The sequence below is a fragment of the Podarcis erhardii genome (genome assembly GCF_964252035.2).
Source record: "Podarcis erhardii genome assembly, chromosome: 2".
Classification (NCBI taxonomy): domain Eukaryota; kingdom Metazoa; phylum Chordata; class Lepidosauria; order Squamata; family Lacertidae; genus Podarcis; species Podarcis erhardii.
Genome location: NC_138498.1, coordinates 77,063,646 through 77,077,988, shown reverse-complemented (window position 1 = coordinate 77,077,988; position 14,343 = coordinate 77,063,646). Strand labels below are relative to the sequence as shown.

At 45.7% G+C, this 14,343-nt stretch overlaps 1 protein-coding gene across 1 annotated transcript; it reads left to right on the top strand.

Annotated features, from left to right (window-relative positions):
* Window positions 1–7,673: 7,673 nt before the first annotated feature.
* On the top strand, window positions 7,674–9,932 carry LOC309334410 (uncharacterized protein). The gene is made up of 2 exons (XM_081848617.1): window positions 7,674–8,659; window positions 9,523–9,932. The coding sequence occupies exon 1, from the start codon at window positions 7,790–7,792 to the stop codon at window positions 8,441–8,443; it is 654 nt and encodes a 217-aa protein (XP_081704743.1). The 5' UTR covers window positions 7,674–7,789; the 3' UTR covers window positions 8,444–8,659; window positions 9,523–9,932.
* Window positions 9,933–14,343: the final 4,411 nt, after the last annotated feature.

Sequence of the window (14,343 nt, the reverse complement as noted above, 5' to 3'; positions counted from 1 at the left end):
AAATATTGAACAGCTGTTAGCGTAATTGCATTCATGGCAAAGCCCTGGAAGAGATAATCAAGACTGAGCTTGCCGGGCAGCTATAAAAAATGAAAAGGGGGGGGGATGTCTTTTAATAAAACAAACCTTTGGAGGACCTCTAAAACTAATGACACATCTTACAGTTCAGAATCCCAGCAGTTCATGAGACTGGATTGGGGACCACCACAATGTAGTTAAAGCATGGCTCTAGATTTGGGAATCTCGGGAGCTTCTGCCTATGAAACTCAAAATAGGTCAAGCTTTGATAAGCGATACGTTGAGTCTGAGGGTTTTTTCGGTAGCCAAATTTTTGAAATGTCTATCCTGCCCTTCCTACCAAAGGAGTCCAGTACAGCAAAAAACAAAGTAATAAACTACTATTACTAATACACAGCTCCAAGGTTTTTCTACAATCAAGCAGCGTATAAAAGAATAAAATGCTAACAACCCATAATAACACAATATAGAAACAGCATAAAATACAATTGTGCACCTTCACAGAGATCAATGACATATGTGATCAATATTACTACTTTGGAAATGCTTGGGGGAAACAAACAATTTCTAGCACACGCTGAAAACATAAAGTGGTCGGTGCATGCCTCATTTCTAAGGGGAGAGTATTCCACATGGCAGATACCACAACATTAAAGTTCTTACTCTGTGTGAGCTGTAAGACTGATTTTAGCAGCACATGGTACCACTAGGAGGGTGTCTTCAGATGATCAACGTGAATTTGAACTTAGTTTATTGGCTTTTTTCTGGGTTCTGTTGAAAAATCAAATACCTCTTTTAAAAATGAAAGCCTGGGAAATGGATTATGAGCATACAAAATGAGGTATTTTTGTGAGGATGTGTGGTGTCTGTGTGTGTGTGTGTGTGTGTGTGTGTGTGTGTTTGCTTGCTTGTTTGACAGCTTTGGAATTCTTGTACTTAGTTTCACAAGTTTCCCGTAAAAAGTTTCTGTGGAAAAACAGCCACAGATACTTTAATAAACCAAGCAAATCCCCATCGTTTCTGAAAATTTTTCATTCCTGGAACTATTGAGGAAATGATTTGATAATATATTGCACAAGTATTGAACTTTTCCAGCTAACAAGATGAAAGCTCACGCAAGAGCTCAATTAGAAATTGCACTCGTCATAAGAATGTTGATGCTTACGCTGGGAGTTGAAAGGCACGTTAAGATGAAGGGGAAAGAATATGAACTTGTTACCACCAAATACATCTCTAAAACTCATTTTAAAACACAGTTGTATTGGCAGTATTCTGTAAGTAAAAATTGATTTTTGTTAGAGGCAATCTCCTGCATCAAAAGTAGATTAGACAAAGCCAGCAGCAGAATGTGGATCAGATCATGAGACTCTGTTAGACATTACATGACCAAATTAGTTGTGAACTTAACTCTGCTGGTTTTGTAGTTTGGAATTTGAATAAAGCAGCTGAACAGCTTCAGCTGAACTGAACCAGCACAACCCAGGAGCTTAATTTGGGCTAAGAGAGCAAACATACATATTCAAGCATTTTTGTGAAATTTCCCTTGTATTCTACAAAAATAGCATGACGTTAGGGAAAATAACAAATACCTTCATATAATGCATTGTTTGTTCATGTAAAAAAACTGAGTTGTATTTATATGAAACTAAGTGTTATGCTGGATATTGTACCAAATATGTGAAGCCCATGAGAACTAATTAAATCCTAGGATGAAGATGTAGAACCTTTGGCCCTTCAGATACTGATTGTTATTGTTATTATTTTATTATTTGTACCCCACCGATCTGACTTGGTTGCCCCAGCCACTCTGGACGGCTTCTAGCATATACAGAAACACAATAAAACATCAAACATTAAAATCTTTTCTATACAGGGTTGCCTTTTAGATGTCTCCTAAAAGTCACATAGTTTATTTCCTTGACATCTGATAGGAGGGCCTTCAACTACCTAGTTCCACTAGTGGAAACGCATACAGTAAAAGGATTATCATGCACGTGTGTTGGTGGAGCTGATATCTGTGGTCATCTATAAACACCCCTCTTGTTTGCAATCAAATTCATGTAGTTTTATGAAAACAGTTAGAAAACAGTATTTGCTTTGCTATTGTGAGATTCTCAAATGCATGCAATATCTTCAAGCAGGACTGTAGTGTAGACAATAGTGTTCTTATGGCCTGCAGTTTGAAATACTAATAGTTCTCCTCTGCTGGAGAGCAAAACAGATGAATGTTGCCCCTTCTGTTCTTTCCCCTATTTGTTCCTGCCACATGTTACTCTCTGTTATGTAGATGTGAACACAAACGAATGGATTTTTTCCCCTCCTGGAAAAGTGGTTGTTAAAATAGCAGCATCCTGATTATTGATGCAAAGCTTTAGTAACTAACCTGAATCAGATAGAACACTCTGATACTTAAACTGAGATCAAACCAATTATGTAGTCCTTTGAACAGAGGGAGAGAGCTAACAGACTGTTCTGATTCTATTTAGAGCAGGGGTAGGCAACCTGCGGCCCAATCGCCTTCTCAATCCAGCCTGCGGATAGTCCGGGAATCAGCGTGTTTTTACATGAGTAAAATGTGTCCTTTCATTTAAAATGCATCTCTGGGTTATTTGTGGGGCCTGCCTGGTGTTTTTACATGAGTAGAATGTGTGCTTTAATTTAAAATGCATCTCTGGGCATAGGAATTTGTTCATTCCCCCCCCCCCAAAAAAAATATAGTCCAGCCCACCACATGGTCTGAGGGACAGTGGACTGGCTCACGGCTGAAAAAGGTTGCTGACCCTGATTTAGAGGATCACTGATCAGGCTGCTCCCTTTATTAGAATCTGAATGGAGTCAGTTTTGCCCCTCCTCCATATAACAGCTCTGCGAAACTGATGTACCAAGAGAGTGTTCAGAATGTTATGCTTTAAGTATATTGAAGTATCAAGTGTTTCCTCCTAGAATGCTGAACTCCATTGCCTAGCCAAGTTAAGACACAGAAATATAGAGAGCAAAACAAAGGAAACATTAAGAGGACTTGCAAAGAACTGCAAGGAGGTTGTGGGACACTGTGCATCTCCACTTATTTCCAGCCAATGGTTTCAGGTGGTTCCTCAGTTCACTCATCCCACCTGCATTCTGCCACCTGTCCCAGAATGTTGGAGAGATAAGAAGGTGTTGGTTAGACCTGAGCTGTAAAACCGACTTCTGCTTTTCCCCATGGAAAAGTAAGGGGGGAAGTAAACAAATGCTTGTGTTTGAACCCACCATGCCCTTATCCATTGGTTCTATGGAAGATGGGATTTTGAAATACTGTGTCCCAGCAAATGTGCCACAATTACCAATATGGAAAGACACAATCCAATGAGACTAGTTATTCAAGAGAAGAGTAAACACAAGTTCTCCATCTGCATCTATAACATGGCAGACATCTAGAGAAAATCTCAGCGGGAATTGGATGTGACTTTTCCTAATATTTAACTAAGCCACTGTGCTGCTCTACAATTTCCTATATTGGAAAAGATCTTGAGGGAGACAGTAGCAAAGCTAAACTAATAAACCAGAAAATCAAAATATTTGCTTGTCTTTTCTAATATTTGCTTTGTGCCCCTTTTTAGGTTCACTCACCACAGATATTGCAGAGAGCAAATAAATTGACATATGTTCACAATATAGCACATTTTAAGCAAGCATTGTGAAACTATTCCCGTGAAATTGATTTCAGATTTGTATTCATGAGTATTTGTACTGGGAGACAGGCTGCAGAAATTACTCTTTTCCGGTTAAGGGTCAGAGACAATACAACATTGTCTTTTTGTTCAGTGACAACAGGTTGGTATCTGAATGCCAAATGCTGACAAAGAATAGCATATCAAGACACTAAACTCCAGGGGTCATTTGCTGAACAAGGAAGCATTGTGGTATCATTGGTAATCAGGAACTCAAACCAATGCTGCATGTAAAGAAATCTGAGAAGTCTTGCTTATCAATAGAGTTGTTCATATAAGCACTGAATGCACCATAAAATTGACAATATATGGAGAACAACCCATGCAAAGTGCATCATAACAGGCTTCCAAACTAACCTGTGCCTTATTAGTCCATGTAGATCAAAGGTAGCCTCCTAGTGTCCTCCAGGGATGGATCTACACTGACCTGTTTAACGTTATTAGAATGCTATTAGATTTGTTGTTTTTTTAAAGAATATTTATTAAAGTTTCCAAATTAATACAAAAACAGGAAAAAACATTAAAAAATAACAAAAATGCAAAAATGCAAAATTAAAAAACAATTAAAACAAATACAGTGGTGCCTCGCAAGACGAAATTAATTCGTTCCCCAAGTTTTTTCTTCTTGCGAGTTTTTCGTCTTGCGAAGCACGGTTTCCCATAGGAATGCATTGAAAATCAATTAATGCGTTCCTATGGAGACCGCTTGCCAGGCTGGCGATGCGGAGAAGGGCTTTTCTCCCCACTCCAGGTCTCATTGGACCACAGTTTCCATCAGTCCCAGCCAGCAAGGCCAATGGTCAGGGATTATGAGAGTTGTAATCCAGCAATAATTGGTGGTTACCACTTTGGCTGCACCTGATCTGGTATCTACCCAATGACTGTGTCAACAGATCTTGAGGTTTTCAGACAGGGATGTTTCCCAGCTGTAACCTGTGAGTTCCTTCCTTGTATGATGAGGCAGCAACACATAGAAAAAAATATATATAAAGGTGACGCTTACAACAAAACCACATTTATTTTGCGTGATCTCTGTGTGACATTTACAAGTTCCATTAGCTAAATCGTCAAGATAGCTTTCAGTATTTATCTAATACTGTGAGTTCTTTGAAATCCTTTTCATAAATAGTTTGACTTCTGTTCTTGCCTCAAGAGTAGGGATAGGGACCTTGTGGGACTTCAGATGTTGCTGAATTCTAGCTCCTGTTAGTCGCAGCTGACGTAGCCAGTGGTCAGAAGGCTGAAGTCCAACAAGATCTGGGGATCCACAAATTTTCACCTCTGCTCTGAAGTCTTTGCAGTTCTCCCCATACAACTGCACACATTTTTTCAGGGTATTCCGGGAGAAAGGAGAAATTGGCAGAAATCACCTCCCCCTCCCCCGTAGGAGCCTCCTATGACTGGAACTCAACCCACCAGAACTCTGGATATAAGACCATGGATTGGAAAGGTAATGAGAAAAGTGGAGACATGATATAGGCACAGATAACTTAGAGAAAGGGGATACAACAAAGATACAACCAATTTGGGCTGCATGTGTAGGGCCAGCAGTACTTGCAGTGTAAAAAGGTGTGAGAAGGAACCATTTATAGAACAGCTAGGCAGAATACCAGATCTGGAATACGGCTATTTAAATGCAAGTTTCTTCCATCTGTTGTGCAGACAGCCTTGCTTCTACAAGAAGACAAAAAAGAGTCAGTAAGTCAAACGGGACTTGATGTGTATCCATCTCCTGCCTTGTCATTTTCCAACTGTCTGAATGTGCACCGCTTAACATACAGCTCATATTTTCAATGTGTGAAATCACACAGTGGTTCCCCTCCTTCCATTTCTTTCTAGAGTAGCCCCTTTGCAGTAGACGGAAGCCTACCCAGAGCATTCTCAGAGATGGCCTGTTTTCATACCACGTTTTTCTACACTGTCAGCCTGCCTTTCTAGCTGAGAAAATAATGTGTTATAATGATCATTTTTATTTAACTTTGCTTTTGGGGTAGAATGTAATTAACTGGCTCTCTAATTGTGATACGTGGAGTATTTTAGCACTTTTCTTTGATCACGTGGCAGTGGGAAAGAACAACCAGGAATTTGACAAATCCATCCCCTTCCCCTGTCTGATCTTGCTGCAGTCTATTTCTTTGTGTAGTTTTCTTCCAGACTGGCTCACTTTTGGTATATGAGCTGTTGACTTGTGGGTTAGTGGTCAGATTTTGAAGACTGACTGATCTGTTTTTTTCTGAATATGGTCTTAAGAACGAAGAGAGAAGAACTCCAAATCTTTTAGCAGCTGGTCTAGTGACACTTTCTCTGGCAGGTAGCAAATTCTCCATTCCTGAGCTAGGGCATGGAACATCTCCCTCCATGTCCCATAGTTTAAGTCCCTGGTGTCATTACCATTGGAAATGGAAGTATGGTGGTGACTTAACTTAATTGGTGATACCATTTGTCAGAGTCTATATTCCATTGAGCCAACTGACACATTAACAACATTAAAGCATAGGCACTCTGGGACTTGAGAACGATTCAGTTTGGAAATAGATCGGAGTTGGCGAGAGCGCTGAAGGTGGAATGATAGCATCCTTGCTGTACAGACACATTTTCTCTTGTCTCATTGTTATCTTTGGTCAAACAGCTAAAGCTTTACAGAAAACACATTGTTTGCCCAGAGAAGATAATGGGTCAGAAACGAGGAGTGTACTCAACACACGTAATGATGTCTGTGTCACACTACTTTCTGTTCTCCCTCAGAACTGCCGTCTCTCTCTCTCTCTCTCTCTCTCTCTCTCTCTCTCGTCTAAGGCATATTAAACTTTAAGGAGAAAAAAAGCTGTCACGCTCAGCTAAGGAAAAGCTATTTTCTTCATTAAGAAATATCTTCTTTTCCTTCAGCCTCAGCCTGACTCCAGCTTAGAAAATACTACTGTATTACATTGTCACCTAAAGGGAATGAGATTTGTCATGGAGCTTTGGCATGGTGGCATTTTGGAGACCTCTCCTTCACCAAAGGATAATTACAATTTAATGATGGTTTGAACAGATTGCTAACTGCTGTAGAGGGGCAGAAAGGAGTAGGAAAGAAGCATCAGAAATACAATAAAAAGGGTGTTTAAAGCCTTACAAGCTCAGCAAGTAGTGGCAAGGATGCTTGCTTGGTTTATGCGCCAAATGTCACAACATTCTCTCCTCCACGCCTTGCTTCATTTTGTGATGCTCACAACAGCAGCACATTGCAAAATACCATTGCATCACATGCACCCTGTGTTATGCATGCACATGAAGACGGTACATTTTAGAGGATTTTAAAGAGAGAGTACAAAGGAAAACTGTGTTGTGGATGCAGTTGCATAAACTTCACGGACCTATAGAATTTCTAAATGCTGCCCTGTGTTATTTTGGGGGAAAGGATGTAATGAGCAGGGGTTTCTGCTCAGGGCAAACAGGCATGCTGATTCCTCCTTCAGATTTATGCTATGTTCAGGAAGTACATATATAGGACCAGAAGTGTCCTATATGCTTTCTGCTACAAGGTGAACTACTTTCTTCCACCTTCAGACCTCAAAAAATACGTATTGTTATGTACTGAATTGAATAGGATCCAAACTGCAGCAGTCTGATTGGTCCTAGAACAATAGGATCCAAAAGGCAGCAGTATGATTGGTCCTAGAACAATAGGATTCAGAATGCAGCAGTATGATTGGTCCTAGAACAATGCAGCAGTATGATTGGTTGGCAGGAACTAACCAATCATGCTCCAGATAGAAGTGAATCCACAACCTGATTGGCTTACAGTAGAATTCCGGAATTAGCCAATCATGTGCAGCCCATTGTGTAAATAATGTATATAAAGCAGATACCTTGAGGGAACATTCATTCCTCCTCCTCACCACTATGAGCTGAATAAAGAGCATGAAATCACTTTGCGACTCTGAGTATATTTCACTAGCGACGAAGGTGGGATCCCGCTGAGCTGACTGCCACACACAGCACCGCAGCACCGCCACCTGCCGCACCGCTGCCTCGCACCGTGTATCCAGGCTTCAGCTCCGGGACACAAGGAACTCAGAATGGCAACCGACAGCAGCTTCTCGCCGTTCAACCCAGCATCTGGAGACTGGGAAGCGTACGCCTCCCGTTTCACCTTCCTCCTAGAAGCCAAAGGGGTCACCAATGAAGAAGACGCCAAGAAGAGGGCAATATTCTTCAGCGTCTGCGGAGAGGAGACGTTTGAAATCGCCCGGGCTCTCCTTGCGCCTGAAGACGTCGCTACTGTTCCATACAAAACAATAATGGAACAGCTGAAGGGGCACTTTTCGCCACAGCCCTCAGTGGTGGCTCGTCGAAATGCCTTCTACGCAAAGCGGCAAGCCCCTGGGGAAACCATAACTGGGTTTGTGACCTCTCTCCGCCAAGCCGCCCAGTTCTGCAACTTCTCAGAGCTGGAGAACATGCTTCGTGACCGCCTCGTCGGTGGCCTGAAGGATGAGAAGCTGCAACGACGCCTCTACGCTAAGAAGAACCTAACGTTCCAGGTCGCTCTGGAGGAGGCCCTGGCAACGGAAGCTGCCGAGAGGTCGACGCAAGAGGCACGGCCGAGCCAGCCGTCCCAACCAAGGGTCCACCACGAAGACCTCACCGACGACTCAGGATCCAACAGGGAGGAGGTGCACCGAGTACAGCAGCGCACTCAAGCAGCCCACATACCACAGCTGCCTCAATGAGAAGGAGGGAACTGCGCAAGCTGCGGGGAAAGTCACGAGAGGAGGACCTGCCGTTTCCGCAACGCAGAGTGCAGGCAGTGCAGAAAATCGGGACACATCGCCCGGGTGTGTCGAGCTCGGCCCACCCGACGCCAGGCATCAGATGACCAATCCAAGAGCCCCAGGTCCCGGGGCCCAACGCACCAAGGCAACTCAACGGAGCTCACGGACTTCCAGGTATACCAGTTGCCCCACCCCAATGTAAAGAAAATTTATATAGAGGTACAGATAGAGGGGGCCCCATGCCGCATGGAGCTTGACACGGGTTCAACTCTATCCATAATCTCGGCAAGGACCTTAAGGAAACTGTGTCCTACTGGGGGTCCCAAACTCAGGCCGGCCCCATTCACCCTCCGGGACTTCCAGAAACGTAAGGTCCCCACAATGGGGGCAACTGGAATTGCTGGTGGTCAAGGGCCCCTACATTAGCTTACTGGGATTGGCATGGTTTGGACCACTGGGGCTAGCCGTCACCGGGGTGAACCACACTAGCTTACAAGTGGACGTGGATGCCATATGCAAGGAATTTCCCGGGGTTTTCGATGGGAAATTGGGACAGTATAAGGGCCCCCCCATTGCTCTACAGCTTGACCCCGCAGTACGACCGGTCAGGCTCAAGGCCCGCCGGGTCCCGTTCGCCCTGAAACCCCGTATAGACGAGGAATTGGACCGGCTCGTGGAGCAAGGAGTGCTGGAGCCGGTGCCTAATGCCCCCTGGGAAACCCCAATCGTCACACCCGTCAAGCCTAATGGTTCGGTCCGCATCTGCGCAGACTACAAATGTACCATAAACAAGGCCCTTACGGCCCATGCATACCCAGTGCCAGTGGTCATCCATGTTCTTGCCACCCTGGCTGGGTCGAAAATTTTTGGCAAGCTGGACTTGGCCCAGGCATATCAACAGCTGCCAGTAGATGAGGCCACAGCAGAGGCACAGACGATTGTGACGCACAGAGGAGCATTCAGGGTAAAGCGGCTGCAATTCGGTATCAGCGTGGCACCAGGCATATTCCAGAATCTAATGGACTCTCTACTTAAAGGGATTCCTGGCGTCACCCCCTTCTTCGATGATGTGTTGATTGCCGGGCCCACACCAGAGGAGTTTGAGGACCGCCTCCGCACCGTTTCCAGACGGCGGGTCTCAAGGTGAAGCGGGAAAAATGTCTACTAGGAGTGCCTCAGGTGGACTTTCTGGGATTTATGGTGGACGCAGAAGGGGTCCACCCGACTGGGGACAAGGTACGGGCCATTTGTGATGCCCCAGCGCCCAAGAACAAGACTGAACTTCAGGCCTTCTTGGGACTATAGAACTTTTACCATTCCTTCCTTCCCCACAAGGCGGCGGTAGCAGAGCCCCTACACAGACTCCTGGACAAGCGGGCCCCTTGGGTGTGGGGCCAGCGCCAGGAGGCTGCATTCCAGGCAGTCAAGGACTTGCTTGTCTCAAACTCGGTCTTGGCACACTTTGACGAGAGACTGCCGGTGGTGCTAGCATGCAACGCCTTGCCCTATGGAATTGGCGCTGTCTTGGGACAACAACTCCCAGATGGAAGAGAGGTACCAGTGGCATACTTTTCCCAGACACTCAACGCAACCGAGCGGAACTACTCACAAATCGACAAGGAGGGTCTGGCAATCGTGAAGGGAGTAAAAAAATTCCATGATTTCTTGTACAGGCGGCCCTTCACCGTGGTGACTGACCACAAGCCGTTGCTTGGCTTGTTTGCCCCTGAAAAGCAGACCCCCCAAGTGCTGTCTCCTCGCGTCCTCAGGTGGTCAATTTTCCTTGCCAGCTACCAGTATGCACTGATTCACCGTCCGGGGAAGGCGATGGGCCATGCAGACGCCCTCAGCAGGCTACCACTACCGGAAACAGGCCCCGACCCAGCACCTGCACAAGAGGTTATGAGCCTGGAGCTGCTTCCTGACCGCCCCATTCAGGCACAAGAAGTTGCACACCATTCCAAGAAAGATAGGGTCATCTCCCGGGTCCTGGACTGGGTGTGGAGGGGATGGCCCAGCAGCAGCCCCGGGCCAGAATTCGCCGGCTACACAACCCGCAAACATGAACTGTCGGCCCACAAGGGGTGCCTGTTATGGGGAAGCAGGGTCGTTGTTCCCCAGCCCCTCCGCAAAAGGGTCCTCACAGCCCTACACGAGACACACCCAGGGGTAGTAAGAATGAAGGCCCTTGCCAGGAGTTATGTGTGGTGGCCGGGGATCGACGGAGAGATAGAGGCCTGGGTCAAACACTGCCAGGCCTGCCAAGAATCCCGCCCAGATCCCCCAAGGGCCCCAGTCCAGTCCTGGGAGTCCGCCCGAGCACCATGGTCACGCCTGCATGTGGACTTCGCTGGCCCCTTTCAGGGGAAAACATTCTTCATAGTGGTGGACTCCTACACCAAATGGCTGGAAGTCGCACTGGTACCGTCCACTTCTATGTCCGCAGCCATCCGGGTACTACACAGGCTGTTTGCAACCCACGGGCTCCCTGACACTCTCGTCTCAGACAACGGGACTGCATTTACGTCAGGAGAATTCCAAACCTTCACAGCGCAGAACGCCATCCGCCACATCCGTTCGGCGCCATTCCACCCTGCCACCAATGGCCAAGCAGAAGGCATGGTGTGGACCACCAAGGACACCCTTCGCCGCATGACGCAAGGGGATTGGGAGTACCGCCTTGCCACATTCCTTCTAGCACAACACAGCACCCCCAGCTCAACGACTGGCCGGAGCCCCGCTGAACTACTAATGGGTCGGCGCCTTGCAATCAGATTGGACCTCCTTCACCCCGATAGAGCTCAGGATGAGGCAGTGGTGGGGGAAGGCAAGAACCCCTGGACCTTCGAGGCTCAGGACCCAGTGTACGCAAAGAATTTTGGGGCAGGCCCAGCATGGGTACCCGCCACAGTCACCAGGGTCACTGGCCCCGTGTCGTATGAGGTGCTAACGGATGGGGGGCAATGCTGGCGCCGCCACTGCGACCAGATACGGCGACGATTCCCAGGAGAAAACCAGGAGGAGGAAAGGGCAGAGGAGTCCCAAGGGAACAGAGGGGCAGTGAGGCCCATAGAGCACGAGGGGCCAGCAGGAGAGGCAGAATCAGTAAATACAGAGAGGACCTGCGAGGCCGAAAGGACACCGGAACCAGAACCACGACTGAGCGAGCCGGTTGCGCCAGACCAAACAGCCCCATCATAGCCAGCATCCTTGGAACGCGAGCCAGAACCTGAACCCCGGACCAGGGAACACCCCAGGCCGCAACGCACATGTAGGCCGCCGGCGTACCTCGAGGACTATGAATGCGACCTCCCGGGCAGGACTGGAACTTAGAGGGGAGGGGTGTTATGTACTGAATTGAATAGGATCCAAACTGCAGCAGTCTGATTGGTCCTAGAACAATAGGATCCAAAAGGCAGCAGTCTGATTGGTCCTAGAACAATAGGATTCAGAATGCAGCAGTATGATTGGTTGGCAGGAACTACCCAATCATGCTCCAGATAGAAGTGAATCCACAACCTGATTGGCTTACAGTAGAATTCCGGAATTAGCCAATCATGTGCAGCCCATTGTGTAAATAATGTATATAAAGCAGATACCTTGAGGGGACATTCATTCCTCCTCCTCACCACTATGAGCTGAATAAAGAGCATGAAATCACTTTGCGACTCTGAGTATATTTCACGTATACAGGGGTACCTTGGGTTACATACGCTTCAGGTTACATATGCTTCAGGTTACAGACTCTGCTAACCCAGAAATAGTACCTCGGGTTAAGAACTTTGCTTCAGGATGAGAACAGAAATTGTGCTCCGGCAGTGCGACAGCAGCGGGAGACCCCATTAGCTAAAGTGGTGCTTCAGGTTAAGAACAGTTTCAGGTTAAGAACGGACCTCCGGAATGAATTAAGTACTTAACCCGAGGTACCACTGTACAAACACAGGCCAAAGTCTGGAGAGTAGGGTGAGAGAAATAGTTTTCCCCAGAGCTTCATCTTGGAGAAGTTCAATCCAATCCAAATAACTTTATTTTACTAGCCATTGGCCATGACTAATCTGGGAGAAGTCAATTGACTCTGTCTCCATCTGTCTGTCTGTCAAGGCATGTAATTACATATGCACAGGTGAAACTACCTTATATGAAGTCAGACTAATGAAAGAGTAAGGATAAACATGGGATTCACCTTGTAGGTATTAGCTGCACTGGGATCTTCTTCTGCAATAGCTTTTTGCAGCCACTCACCACAGGGAAGTGTGTAAGTAGCCTTGAATGATTTCTAGTAAACCAAACACATTTTTCATTTCCCTTAAACAAAAACACACAGCATAGTTATGAACACAGTTAAAGCTGCACAAAGTAACAGAAAGAACCATTTTAACTTGAATTACAACCCATTAGGGTATCATATAGATAGTACTTTAGAGCTGAAGTATAGCAAATAAGAAGAGAGTACCATGTTTAAGAATAAGACATTGCATATTTTATTGTTGCTTTTTGGCTCCAGTCTTATGCTTTCAACATTTGTCCTGCACTATATCATCCAAACAATTGGGGGGGGGGGGAGGAAGATGCGAATAAGGAAAGTCTATCCAACCTCTCCCACCCCCACCAAACCCATGTTGTAGTCTGAATTTCTTTCACACAGTATAAATTTGTGATGTGCTTTTGAATGTGGTAACAAAACAGTAAATTTCAGACAAGCAGTTGTAGATTATTCTCCTCCACTAGGTGCTTCCTTGTGGATTTTCCATAGCTGCCAGGTTCCCCTCCCCCTCCATGAGGTTTATTAACTCCCTGAAAATATGGCTGTTTGTAACCACAAAATTATGACTGCACTATTGTTGCTGTCTAGTTTTACTCTCATATTAAACAGGGCCTCAGGTTCAACAAAGGACAGTGTGTACTAAATGAAACAGTTGTGTTCATAAATTTATAATCACACCAATTCACATTGCAGTTAATGAATATTGGATCCACTGAATACCATCAGCTCCCTTTCCTGGGAAATAATCTCTTGCATGCCCACAGCCACATGGATAGAATGCAAGTTAAACAGGGCTGACCCAAAATAAGCCAACTGCTTTCACTTTTGCACAGGATAATGTACTTGGGTTTTTGTTTAGTTTTGGTTGTTGTTGTTTTTGCCAGCTTTGGCATGCACGCACCCTGGGCAGGCAACCCATTTGAATGTGCTCACACTTCATCTCATTCCTTTCACCAGAAAAAGTACCTGGCGGAGAAAATGTTGCCAAGCAAATGTGGCCAATTCACAGATGAGGTTATCAAGGTTCTAGCCATGCAAAGCTGGAAAGCAAAGCACAAAGCCCAGTAAGGAAACTAGAGCATGTCCATCTTCTTGGAACAACCATAGTCCTTCTTTCCAATTTCTATTTTATAAAATCATTGCAGGTTATTGAACCATCGCTAGGATTTTATGGTCACAAAGAGGATCCGTCGCACCATGGAGAAGCACTGCCTGCTACTGGTCCTCAGCTTATTTGGGGGACCGGAGTGTAAATGATCCAGTGAATGAAGAAAACCAGGAAGTAGATCCAGGCCACAGTTGGGTTGAGGTCCAGGAGGAAGTAGATAGCCCCAAGTTACTGGAATTGGTAGATGTTCTCCATTTCATTGCATGAGCACTGCAACATCGTTCTACCTCAATGGACTTATCCATGGTACTGCAGACCTCCGCGTCTCACAGCACCCCTGGAATTGGTAGTTGCTTTTTTTAGAGTCTCATGTACGCTATAGTGAGGGCTGCAACACAGATTTTTATGCCCAACATTGTGCCAAAGAAGATGCCAAAGTTTCATTCACCGTCGTTTTCTGCATAGGAAGAGAAAGGATTAATTGTT